At 38.9% G+C, this 14,155-nt stretch overlaps 1 protein-coding gene across 1 annotated transcript in view; it reads right to left on the reverse strand.

Annotated features, from left to right (window-relative positions):
- The window catches only part of LOC142656572 (dynein axonemal heavy chain 11-like), a 271,269-nt gene that overhangs the window by 229,729 nt on the left and 27,385 nt on the right, over nt 1-14,155 (reverse strand). The window contains exons 12-15 of the mRNA XM_075831503.1: nt 9,310-9,393; nt 5,968-6,126; nt 5,758-5,880; nt 3,985-4,107 (exon numbers count right to left, since the gene is read on the reverse strand). Coding sequence (XP_075687618.1) covers nt 3,985-4,107; nt 5,758-5,880; nt 5,968-6,126; nt 9,310-9,393 — 489 coding nt within the window. The remainder of the gene's footprint in view (nt 1-3,984; nt 4,108-5,757; nt 5,881-5,967; nt 6,127-9,309; nt 9,394-14,155) is intronic.

Below are 14,155 nucleotides of genomic sequence, written 5' to 3' on the forward strand. Positions count from 1 at the left end.
TACAGAGTGCTCTCTGTTGACATAAGTCCTTTTTAGTATGCTGGATTACTTGGGGGCAGCTGTATGATATGATGGATATGACAGTATTGTACTTAAAGAGGTTATCCCAGGAATAATTTTCCTACCAAAACCTATAAATGCTGTTTTAGGGCAGATACAGAGGGACGTTGTGTTTTTGCGCGTGCAAACAACGCTGCGTTTTGCGCGCGCAAAAACCATTTGACAGCTGCGTGTGTCATCCGTGTATGATGCGCGGCTGCGTGATTTTCGCGCAGCCGCCATCATAGAGATGAGGCTAGTCGACGCCCGTCACTGTCCAAGGTGCTGAAAGAGCTAACTGATCGGCAGTAACTCTTTCAGCACCCTCGACAGTGAATGCCGAACACAATATACAGCAACCTGTTAAAAAAAAAGAAAAAGTTCGTACTTACCGAGATCTGCCCTCCCGGCCGTTGTCTTGGTGACGCGTCCTTGGTGACGCGCCTCTCTTGACATCAGGCCCCACCTCCCTGGATGACGCGGCAGTCCATGTGACCGCTGCAGCCTGTGCTTGGCCTGTGATTGGCTGCAGCTGTCACTTGGACTGAATTGTCATCCCGGGAGGTCAGACTGGAGGAAGAAGCCGGGAGTTATCGGTAAGTCAGAACTTCGTTTTTTTTTACAGGTTCATGTTTTTTGGGATCGGTAGTCACTGTCCAGGGTGCTGAAACAGTTTAACTCTTTCAGCACCCTGGACAGTGACTATGTCCTGACGTCGCGTACCGGACATTTTTTTGCCGCGTTCGGCCAAAACGAGTTCGGCCGAACCCGGTGAAGTTCGGTTCGCTTGTCCGGGTTTGCTCATCTCAAAGACACTCCGTTTGGATGTTCGGAAACAGAAAAGCACGTGGTGCTTTTCTGTTTACATTCATCCTTTTGACAGCTGGTGCGCTGTTTCAGTCGGTTCGCACGGAAGTGCTTCCGTGCAACATGCGTGGTTTTCACGCACCCATTGACTTCAATGGGTGCGTGATGCGCGAAATACGCAGAGTTATTGAACCTGTCGCGTTTTGTACGCAGCGAACAAACGCTGCGCAAAAAGCACGGACTGTCTGTACTGCCCCATAGACTTGTATTGGTCGATGCGTGGCGCGTGAAAACCACGCGGCCCGCACGGACCGAATACACGCTCGTGTGAATCCCCCCTTAAGGTTATTTGCAGTGTTTCTAGCACATAAAAATACCTCTCTCTTCTCTTTTTGTTTTTGCCTCCCTGTATCCCCCTTGGTGCTGCTGCCAATCTGTGCTGCTGGGGGGGTCTCTGATCAGAATCAGTCTCCTTCCCCCTCTGGCAGCTGACAATATAATTCCTTCCTACTTCCCCTGCAGATAGGTAACACGGGATCCAGAGTAGTAAAGGTATATACTGTGGGACATCCACAGTATGAAGCTTCTTAGAAACCAATGAAAATATAATGAAATAAAACAATAAAAGGCTGAGTGGGTATGTGAAGGGTTCATATCAGCTATCAGGGTGAGGACCTTCACAGTCCTAACAAGCTGAGAGGAAGAAGTTTTCTCATCTATACAGAAATGCTACTGCAAAGGCTCCGCTCCTTCCCTGACAAGCAGGAAAGAAAGCTTTTTCTCTTGGCTGCTCTGCAGTGAACAGAGAATCACTATGCAGAGACCTGGCTAAGGGGAAAGTGACTGAGCATGTGTGTCCACACATGCATATTGCTATACACTGAACACCAGGAGTCTCCATACTATGTAAGTAAATGTCATTACTCTTCATTGGCTAGGTTTTTTTTAATAGCATGTAAATAGCTAACATTGTTTAGTTTTTTTTTACCTATACAATAAGATATTGAATGTTGGGACAACCCCTTTAAGTCATTTTGTAGCATAGATACTTGGCCTTTATACAGTATATTGCCGTCAGTAAATGAAGACAGTGCCATAATATTTTAATAATTTTATTCCATGAATACGAAAGACTTAAGTCTGAAGGTTGCTTTCAAACAGGTCATTCAGTTCCTCAAGGAAAGCACAGACAAAAATCTGAAACAGCCATAATTGTAATAATCTACAAAATGGAGGAACTTAAACAAAACCAAAATATTGCAGCTCATTCCAGCACAAAACTACTAAAGTTCTCTTTAAAACAAGTAAGATTGGACTTTGCCAAATTCAACAAGATACTCCCTACTGATGTAAACGAAACTGAAATTAGGGTTGTATTGAATTGCTGATCACAGAGGTCCATTTTGTGTGTTCTGGGACGTATGAATAGTGTGGCGCTCAAGAGAGAAATTGTGCACTAAAAAAAGAAAACTGCAAAACAAGTGAAAAAATGCTAAATGCTCAAAAACCACACTCATTTGTTCAAAGCAGCTCCTCACAATGGAACTGATGGCTGTATTCAGCTCCAAGCCATCAGCCAAGCAACTTTGCTCTGATTCTTGATTCTTTATTCAAACCAAACAGGAGCGAAAGCAGTTGGACATACTTAAGCAATAAGGCACCACAGGCAAGCACTTTCCCATAAGTGTCCCTGCACTTTCTGCATGTTGTCAAGCGTCACAGCTGGGACCGAGCGCCTTCATAAAATTACCATATTTTTAAGAAAGCTCTAGACACAGTCACTTTTATTTCTCTAAAAAACAGCAAAACTTTTCTTTCATATATTGCTTATCAGTACTCTTCAAAATTACCCAGCCAAAAGTAGTTTTCATTTATAAGTTCCACCAAATGGGCTGGTCGGCAGCGAAGGTCTCAAATATATTACCAGAGTAGTGGCTTATTAATCGTATTTATTTACTTCGGGAGTGGAGGACAAACAACTTTTTGCAAATGCTGCTAAATCTTTATTTTTATATTATGTGTAGGCCTTTTGTTGCCAAGTTTTTAGAACAAATCTCTTTATGTGAATTGTAATAAAAAATCAGTAGATACATAGTCATAGTCACAAGTTTAGGTGCACCTTACAGGGACACTAAATCTAAAGTTTATCTCATCTCCGTCTGCTACGTGGCCACATTTAATGCCCGTATTGCGGTGCAAAGTCCTGTTCCACCACCCTGTAGTTCTACCATACCGAACTTAGACCACCATCGAATCCTATGGTGATATAAATATGGTGGGTCTGGATGTTACTTCAATAATATGGAAAATAAAATACACCCATATTACAGCTGGGTGAAGCCAGCCTTAATAGAATGCAAAATACAGGTCAAATAAATATACATAGCATCACAAGCTGCATACCTTCACATGGAGCGCCAAAACATTGCACGAATAAAGATTTTTATGTGACGGTATTCAGCATGTGATGCTATGTATATATATGCCATTGTCCTGTTACTCTAGTTATATTCTATTTAATGTGACTGTTATACAAGATGGTGTAGTGGACGTTGTGGTGCTAGTTGTGAACTGCTCTGGTTGAAGCAGTATTTGGACTTTGAGTCTCTTGAAATTTACTGGTTCTACTTTTAGAAGCTGCCAACTAGAGATGAGCAAATTTTCCAAAATTTGTTTGTTTGGTCGAATCGGCCATCCGATTTGATTCGGTCAAAATAAATTTGTCACAAATTAAAAGTGCCCCGATTGTCCTAAAAACTGATGTCGGACTCTCTGAGGTCTTCTAGGACTGTATCCAAGTAAAATTTAAAAAAAAACAGCACGTAATGTCAAAGTGACAGCAACATATATGGGCAGTGGAAGGGATAACCTAGGCAGCCTGAAAAAGGCATTACGGGGAAGCCCTCCTGAGGTTCTGTGATTCCGATGGCCACCATTTGTGTCCCATGAAACCAAAAAGTTTAATGATTCGCTGAATTTGAAACGTTGAGACAATTCAGACAGAATTCGATTAGTGTAGAATTGTTTCACTCATCCCTCCTGCCAATCTCAGGTTAAGTGACACTTTAGCAAATAAATTTATATTTGACTTCTATGGTTTACATAAAGAGAGTAGAAATGAAAGTATAGAATATTTACCTGATTGTCTTCAAGTGTTTCTATTAGGTTCTCGTCTGATTTTAATAATGGTGTTCCAGTAGCCAGATGCTTCTCATAAGAAAACTGCATTGTGCTCCAAGTATGGTTCATCTCCACAAGAACCTGAGCAATAAATACATGTGGATGTCATTGCATTTTCACCTTCCTACTGTGTGACAACTTATGATGAGCTATTTTTACGGCAATATCACAGACAACTGATACACATACACTTTTTTTGCAGTAGTGAAGCCGTTTTTCTTTTAAATTGACTGCAAAGTAGGAGGTCATGGTAAAATTGCAGTAGCATATGTAGTTCAGCACTTGTAATGTGGACTATTAGTTCCAGCATGCTCTGTACATGGACCATAAATTTTGAGTTCTGCAAAACATCAACAGCATTTCTGTTAGTGCTACGCATGGGGCTTCTAGTGTTAAGGAACGCCCCTGCGGATCTAGTCTCTGAAATCAGTACATAGGAAAGTATTGTAACATAGAGAACGTTAGCAAATTAGAGCATTTCTCCTGCTCTGTTATTTCAGCTCTATTGATGTACTCACAGAGAAGCCCACTGAGCTTGCCACTCCTGGATCCAGACAGAGAGACACCCACAATTCGCAGTAAAATAAGGAAACTTCAATGTTGGCAGATGGGAAAAAATTTGGTGAGACTTTTTGCAATGGTCGCCAGTTCTAGTTTGTCTAATTTTTTCTTGCAACTTTCTTTCTCAAAGGAAAACTTTTAAGTCGCTTGGGAGTCGTTGAAATACAGTGTTTTACCGCACATCACGGGTGATTCTGTGTCAAAGTGGAGCTTTAGCCTTATCGCTCTACTTTGAAAATCCCTCCAGTCCTGAGGAATTCATTGAGTAGCTTGAAAATATCTTGAACATCAATAGAGTCAAGCGAATCGCTAGCCATTTATTTTGTTAAATTACTACTTGATGTGATTTCCAAGCGATTTTATAAAATGGTAGCAACTTTTTTTCCTAGATGGAATAATATGGAATTCTGAAAATCGCTCATTCGTGTTTTAATTACTGTTTTGGAAAGAAAAGTCTTGCTACAAAATGTGACCCTAGCCTTATTGAAAGTCCCAGAAGAAATTCTCCACTTATATGGACTTTGCGCGATAGTGACTGAAGATAGTCGGTGGAATGGTAATTGTCATGCATTTATATTTTTATGACAAACTCATATCCTCTGGTAACTACAAGTTAATAAATTAAAGGGGTTTTCCATTAAAATACGTTTATCACCTTTCCACTGAATGTATGACTGCTGGTGGCCCCGCAACCGAGTGCTACACTCGGCTATTTCCATCAATCCAATAGTCTTTGAATGGAGTTAATGGAGCGGCAGGGTAAATGCTCGAGTACCGCTACATTCAAATTCCTCCACACCATGGTCGTGAAGGTGAGGAGAAACGTGGTCATTTCTGTTTGTAACAGATGACTGAACTGACACCTGAAAACATCTTTCCATAAATTCATGGAGGGTACCCATCCATATCAATGGGTTGTCTGTGTGATGCAGCACAGGACAGGTCCTCCAGAGAGAGAGAAACTCTATGTAACTGCTCTCCACTCTGGCCAAGAGATGAGAATCCTTAGCAGAGGACCCCCTCTATTAACTCAAAATTCCCTAATAGAGTATATAAAAATGGGTTTTCAAAACTAGACGACCCCTTTAACAAGCTTATTGTGGCACCATTATGTTACAGATTGTAAAAATAAAATTTGCATTGTTTATACTTTAGGAAAAAAAGACTAACCTTTTCTATTGCCATTTCCTTCACTGCCTTGTCCACAATATTCTTTACTTCATCCTCCTCTCTATGCAGTTGCAAGGCCAGGAGATCCCCAAGGACAGTCTCTTCATTCATTATAAACCTCACCTTGAAGAGGGAACACAAAGCATCAAGTCAGCAGTTGGCGAACGTAATATCTCTATAGAAGAAGAGCAAGAACTGATGGACACATACCCCCGTCTTGCTCATTAACTGCAACCAATGTCTCTTCCGGACAGCAGGGTTCTGCAGCTCGTTCACTGCTCTCAGAGAAGTTATTAGATTTTTAACAGTAGACTCCAAGCCCAAATAGACATCCCAGGTTCTTATCTCTTTATCAAGGGTCTTCATTTCCTAAAAAAAAATATAGATAACATAAATAAATCCCGGGAGGAAGTTGTATATTGAATTATGCACTCAGTAGGTTTATGACAATGTATAAGCACAACACTGAAGACCAAGGCTTGCACACATCTTCTAATACCCTTTAATTTTATACATGTTGAATAATACTTGTAATTCAGTCCAAAATAAAATAAACTTGTCTCCACGAGAATCAAGAGCCAGTAGAAAGTTACACTGTACTGAAAATATATATTTGTCAGATAACTTTAGAAATAATAGGGATGATCTATAATGGCTCACTAACCAATACTTGTTATTTACCAACATATTGCCAGATATCATTTATCTTATTATTAGCATTATTATTATTATTATTATTATTATTATTATTATTATTAGTATTAGTATTATTATTACTACTCTTTATTTGCAATGGGCAGAGAATACTTGTTTGAGGGACCCGTATCTATTGTACTGAAGAAAAAAACCATAAAACTTTTGCCAATACTTCTAAACTTTTATAGAAGACTACCGTATATTCTGTATAGATATTATAGACTGTTTTAAGCGTTGTCCCATTTCTAATTGTAAGATTAAGAAAGCATCTGTCAATGTCTTTTTGAGTTTAGCTGTGATGTTTATAGAACAGACCAGTAGCACATCACGAGGAAGGTGTTAAATTAAACCTGCATCTATCAGACATTTATAGCATATCCTATGAATATGGCAAAAATTTCTGAGTTGGGATTACCCCTTTAAATAAATATTTAGTTATCTTATTGCATTTTTTACTATGGGGGCACAGGTAAGCCAGGAATACATTATCAGTGTAACAGTGATCTAATGGTAACAGCCTGTTCCCAGTGATTAAATAATTATTTATTGTTATTCTTTATTGATCGTGACACTGTAAAAACTATCATTATCGGCACGATCAGTAAATGCTGCTCTTTGCAATATTTACTATAGGCAACCCTGCTTAGTACACAACTCTCAAAAGAGCCATTGCTGGGCAACAACGACACCCCTCAGTTGGCAGCGAGGATCTTCCTCTCCACTGTGAGTGAGGTTAGTCCCGATGGAAATGGCCATTGTTCATTGTTGGTTTGAAAAATTGTTATGAGTAAAGCTCTGTTTACATCGGCGTTGAAGACTCTTTTTGGAGCCTCTGTCACGGTTTCTATAAGACCGCATGGGAAAAATAGCGCTGCATGCAGAACTATTCTTCTTTTCAAAATGACAGAACTGGATGGACTCCAGTATAAGTTAATAGGGTCTGACGACCGCTGGTTGGTATCCGTCATATAACACATACAGAACTGCAGGGGGTTTCCATTGGAAACGGAAACACGATGCAGATATGAACAGAAGCTTACAAATTTATTGGTACTTCATCATCATCAATTTGAACAACAGCAAACAATATAATAATAATAATAATAATAATAATAATAATAATCTGAAACTTCTGTAGATCCTCAATGTTGTGATTATGAGAATTAATGTTCTCATGTTATAGAATATTCTTTCTATCCTTCACCTGAACAGAAAAATATACAATTAATTACCAGGTAATTAGTACAAGGATCATATAAGTGGATCTTTTCACTTAATTGTTAAGTGGCACTTCTTTGAAACACCCTTTATAATGATTGGAGTGATATCAGAAATTACATCCTTTCCCTTTAAAAAGAGAATATTCTGTTTCTTATTTGAACTTTAGTTTTATCATAGACACAAAGTCCTGTAGTGATGAAATTGAGGAATGTTTAATGATTAATTGTATGAAAGAATGAGTGGTGTACAAAGAAATTTGCTGCAAGAGTCTTTTATATTTGTTCATATCATTGGAACAAATCTTTGTAACACAAATGCCTTTTGTACTCAAAATCTACATATTGTGATAGATTCTGTCATGTGTCTAAGTCAGAAATCACAATTAGTATAATGAATTTACTACCAACTATTTCTGTCAGTCAATCCAGCTGTCAAATTGTCTCACTGAATTGGCTGCTGTTATTTGCACGCCATTAACAGTGGGAACCGCTTTAGGTAGAAGCTATGAACACCTTTAAACTCTTTTTTTTTTAAATTATTTTTAAAACAATGTTTAAGGGGATTTTAAGCAAATTTGAAATTTACTTTTTAAGATACAGCTTCCATGTATACAGGACAGCTGTCAGGTCAGCTGGACTGACGGCTTCGCTGGAAGTTGGTCCTGTGTGTCCCTTGGCATGCAACCTAGATGTGACCGTTATTGGCTACTTCCTTTGTGTTAGAGACACGCAGGGCCAGCTTTGTGCTGAGCTGTCAGTCCAGCTGACCTGACGGAATCGTCTTTGACGTCAAGATACAGCTTCTATGTATACAGGATTTATTTTTTTATTTAATAAAAACAATTTGAAGGTTACTTAAAATCACCTTAAACATTGTTTTATTGAAGAAGAAAAAATGTGAGTTCAAAGGTGTACATAGCCTTTAATTTATATAGCTACCAGATAAAAGAATGTACCGAACCTTATAATGAACCAGAGGTATAAATTGAAGCTCCTTGGCCCCAAAATAAAATCTGTAACAACCCCCCCCCCCCACCCCGCCATGTGGTATTTATAATATTGGGGTCTTATGTGGCAGGAGATATTGGGCCCCTCATGCACCAGAGCCTGGGTGCAACTGCTACCTCTGCACCCCCTAGAGCTAAACCTCTGTAATGAACATATGCAAAGACAGCCTGCAAACTACAGAAACAGATTAAATCAGGCATAGTGGGAAGGAAAGGAAGGAGACTGATTGGTTGCACAAGGGAGCAGACAGATGGATGCAGGAGAAGAAGCCTGGGTGTTCAAGAGCTTAGCAACTATAAAACATGGCTGACAGGAAGAAACATGGCTGACAGGAAGTAGCTTCTTCTTGTGTCAGAAAATAAATGTAGGAAAAATTTGAAGCACAAATGGCTGAACTTACAAGAAAAAGACTCACATAGTGACTGCAAATAAGGCATGTTGAAGGTGCACTTTAAAAAAAATAAAAGTGAATAATACACAAAACCCATTTTTGTTGGTAAGGCAGTCTACAAAATAACATCACATACAGAATATATGCATACTGAAGTGGGTGATATCAAATGAGCATGAAATATTCATAAAACATCCCTCTCCATACATTGTTGATAAGTGGAAAGTCTTTCCTTACCTTTGCAAATCTTCTCAACTCCATATCCATTTGTTCAACATTTATCTGTTTCCATGGGGTTTTCATCCAGTCCTTAATGCTTGTCTAATGCAAAAAAAAATTGCAACTTTGTGAGAAAACGGGAAAATGTCACAAGATGCCATGTAATATTCTGTACTCACTAGTTATACAAAATCAAGCTGTGTTAATAGAATCACAATGAATATTATTTAGCCATATTGATACATTTATATTCCGTTTAACGTCTTCAAAATATTCAGAACTTGAAGGCGTTGGAAACTTTGAAAGTGTCTTTCAAAGTAAATAGTTGACTGTAATAATTTAACATTTTCAGTACCTTTGCAGAAAGCAGACCTATTATTCGAGCAAATTACTGACATATTTATTGTTCAAATTCTATAACATTTTCTAACTTTGTGACATTCCCTATGATAGGAATATAAAAGTGCCGTGTTTCCAAAAGTTTTCATGTAATGAAACCACTATTTTACTAATTATAATTAATATTTCAGTGTCACCTAGTTTGATTATCAGTGAAAAATTATACATAACCAATGCATTCAATTAATATTCCCTATTGTTTTCCCTATTGTGTTCCCTACATTGCGTTCCATTTTTATTGAATATTTTACATTTCACAATTCAATTCCATTTTCAATTCAATTCATCTACAGTGGATAAAAAGATTATGCATTCCCTACAAAAAAAATGTTTGACTTTTTTAAAACTAGGGTTTTTATTTTTGTTTTGTCTTCCAAGAACCATAGCATTTTAGTTTTTTCAGTCGACAAAGCTGTATAAGGTTTTTTTTTTGCAGGACAAGTCGTATTGTAAGGAGTTGTATTGCACCATTTAAGGTTTTTTTTTCTATCCTGGACATTTATGGCATATCCAGAGGATATGCCATAAAAGTCTGTTTGATACAGGGCCCCACCTCTGGGACCTGCACCTATCTCTAGAACAGAGCCCCCATAACCCCATTCTAGCTTACTCGGCTCTCCTGCCTCCCACCCACCCACTTCCTGGTTATGGGGTTGGGAGTTACGGAAACAGTCGAGTGCTCATTGAGCTACGCTGTTTCCGTAACTCCAATAGAAGTGAATGGGAGTTACTAAAACAGTGTAGCACGGCGAGCTACACTGTTTCCGGAACTCGGTAGCTACGAAACAGCATAGCTTGCCATGCTACGTGTTTTCTGTAACTCCCATTCACTTCTATGGGAGACATCCTGTGGATATGCCATGTTAACTTTATTCTGCGGGTCAGTTGGATTATGGTGATACCAATTTTTTATATAGTTTTTTAATGTTTTACTACTTTTAAAAAAAAACAAAACAATTTGTTAAAAAATATATTGTTTTGTGTTGCCATATTCTGAGAATCATAACTTTTTTTTATTTTGTTTTGTCCATGGTACTGTGGGAAAGCTTGTTCATTTGCGGGCCGAGCTCCAGTTTTTGTTGGTACCATTTTGTGGAACATATGACTTTTTGATCACTTTTAATTCCCTTTTTGTTTGGGTGGTGAGATGACCAGAAAAACAAATCAATTATAGCATTTATTTATTTTTACGGCGTTTACTGTGCTAGATCAATAACACTATATTTTAACAGTTCGGATAGTTTTAAAAAATGTTTTTTTTTTGCATAATCTTGAAAAATATATTATGTTTATTTTAACTTTTTTTTTTTAAGTCCCACTAAAGGATTTAATCATACTACAATAATTCGGTATTGCAGTGTATTGTCTAATGTATTTTTCTAATGCTCCCCTATTGAGCACTGCCTCTGGCAGGGCCTAATAGGTGGTGCAAGATGGAAGATATAGGAGCCTTCACTACGCCCCTTACTGCTATGACAATGTTATTGACAGTGGCATCTAAGTGGTTAAACAACTGGGATCGGAATTTTCTCTGATCCCGACCGTTAGAGCAAGGCTCAGCTATAATATAGAGCAGACACCCGCTCTTTATGGAGCAGGCTCAGCTCCTATGCCTGCAAAATACATATGCCAGCGGCATTCGCCATACATGTACGGTGGATGTCGCCAAGGGGTTAAAGATAGCAGTAGCACGTGTCTTAGGCACCAAAATTGGTTTAAAAAATAAAGGTAATATAGAGATAAATTTATCATTAAAGGGTCTGTCCACTTTAGACAAACCTTTTCCATACATCCTATTTAGGGTAAGGCCACACGGCCAATGATGCAACCAACTGCCGCGCTGGCACCAGGTTCAGCGTGGCTGTCAAATTGCCTGTTAATAGCTGAAAGTTTTTTTCCAGGTATAACAGCCCTTTACCTTCAAAATCGTGTGGCCATTACTGAATACACCCTTTACGGCCGGTTCAGTTCCCCTCCGTGTGAGCTTATCCTAGGTCTTCAGGACCATAATACCAAATTTCTGGGCCACATATTGTCAAATAGTCATTGTAAACCCCATGCCCCCTTCCTCATATTAAATACTAGAAGCTAGGAATAGTGGTAACCACATAAGTATAACTTTGGTTGTGGGGTGAGTAACTTCCCTCTGGACAAAAGGGCCATTTTAAACTTTTTCCTGTAGGGTTACTTTACATTTGCACAAAATAACACTGTAACTCCACAAGAGACTAGACAAGTTCAACTGTCTTCATACCTGGGACCCATTTAAATTGCAGTTCAGTGGCCCAATCATTGCTCTGGCATGGCACTCATACCAAAATAGTATGTATCCCTAATTTTTTTATTAAAACTTTATTAGTAGTGCTTGTTACCCCAGTCACAGCCAGCACCCAGGGCTCATGCCCCGCCAGCTTCGGTTGCTTAGTAAGCAAAAATAACTTTCTACAACCCTGTCATAAACCGTAAATCATTTGCATATATATTAATATCATGTATTATCATCAAACGGCTCTCATATTGCAGGAATAATCGATATTTGCCTCTACACACCAGATATGGATTGTTTTTCCCATAATATGAGTTTAAATAGAACTGTTCACATTGATTTTGCGGCAATGTTTGGCTGCTCCTCACTTTACCTCACACATAAAATCTTGCTAGCAATGCAATTTCACACCAAGGTAATGACTATGCAATTATAGCAATGATGAAAAGCAAATAGCCAAACTTATCAACGTCAGTGTTTAATTGGCCAGAGCATGCTGATGTCAACTAATTTAGCAGCGGCAACTATTTCCATGTAGTTTATTAATTGAGGTAGATAAAACCTGAGTTAATGCAATGTCCTGATTGTGGGTCATGCACAATAGAAAAATAATTTTATAGTACAAGAGCATTGTAAACTCATTTCAAAATGTCCTCCTTTTTTTAAAGACTATGTACACTTTTGCAACTATTTATTTTTATTGCTTCTATACATCTAAAATAAAGGCTTACTTGAAAATATCTGTTTTGCGTATACAGCTCTTATGCCGACCTATGTGCCTCCATAGTTACAGACTACAAATAAACCCTGTGTGTCTGATCACTGAATAGCGTTACTCCACCTCTCTGACTCCTCTTCTTACTAAGAGAGAGTAGAGGGGGAAGATGGAAGAGAGTAATAAGGGTAACTTTACACAAAGATAAATTGATACCACCGAGTGAGAATCAAGTACATAGCAAGTCGTGACCGTTCAAACGGCAAGCATTTATATATGATCGCTGTACAGATGGTTTGTCTGTCGTTATTTGTGCATTTACACTCAAAGATAACACATGACTGCAGGATCAGTCTTTGGTTCACCAAATGAATTAATATCTACCTAACTGGCTGGAATAGTGGCCTTTATGTGTGGACTTAGCAGACATCTATGTATTTGGTGACTTGGATCCACTCAAGGATCAAGCCTACATGGACAATCAGATATTCCAAAAAGGTTCACGGACAGTGTTTACTAGTCTGAGGTGATTTACTCCATATTTATAGATTCTTTAAAGGGCTTGTTTCACAAAGTCAAAGTCTGTCCATATGCCCTATTAGGGTGTATGGACATCATAGAGCGGAGTCGTCTATTTGGGACCCCCCCCTCTATGAGCCAAAGCGGAAAGTCATTAACCAACAGCAGCTCTCGCTCTTGAGGGCTGGAGATGTCCATTTATCACTTGGACAGCCATTTTCCTGAATATTATGGGTCCATTGCAGCGGCCAGCTTTTATTTGAAAAATGGTTTTCTTTGGGAGACAACCCCTTTAGGCCAGGATCACACACGTAATTTTTATGCAGTTTGTGTGGCAGTTTTTCCGCTTTGTTTTTTGAGCCAAACAAAGTAGTGGACACAAAAGAAAAAGATGCATCTGTCTTCCTTCCTTTTGGATCCACTTTAGGCTTTGGCTTAAAAACCTGAGCCCAAAACAGCATAAAAACAACATGTGTGAGATCCTGGCCTAAAGGTGTCAGACATTGTTTTACAGGGTAGTCACCTACACATGGCACAGGAAGACCGTTTTGTTCCTTCAGGTAGAGAGCAATTTTTGCATACCCCATATTTTTTAAACCACTGAGACACTTCAAAGTTTTGTATTCCAAAAGCGGGGTGGGGACGCAGCTTTTGTGGTTATATTTTGTACATTTCCAAATAATACTAATTGGCCAGTGTAAAGTCACAAAATGATAGAAGAATCAATTATTGTTATTGTTTGACTTATACAATAGAACTGTATTGCTACCGTGTTTCCCCGATAGTAAGACACCCCCGATTGTAAGACGTATCGGGGGTTTCAGGGGGGTCGGCTAATATAAGCCGTACCCCGAAAGTAAGACATATGTCTTACTTTCGGGGAAACACGGGGGTATTGCCGCCTCCTGCCCACTTCCGCGCCGCCCCCCTCTCCATACGTCACCGCGCCGTCCCCTGTACTTGTC

This window comes from Rhinoderma darwinii, chromosome 6 (genome assembly GCF_050947455.1).
Source record: "Rhinoderma darwinii isolate aRhiDar2 chromosome 6, aRhiDar2.hap1, whole genome shotgun sequence".
In the NCBI taxonomy this organism is placed as follows: domain Eukaryota; kingdom Metazoa; phylum Chordata; class Amphibia; order Anura; family Rhinodermatidae; genus Rhinoderma; species Rhinoderma darwinii.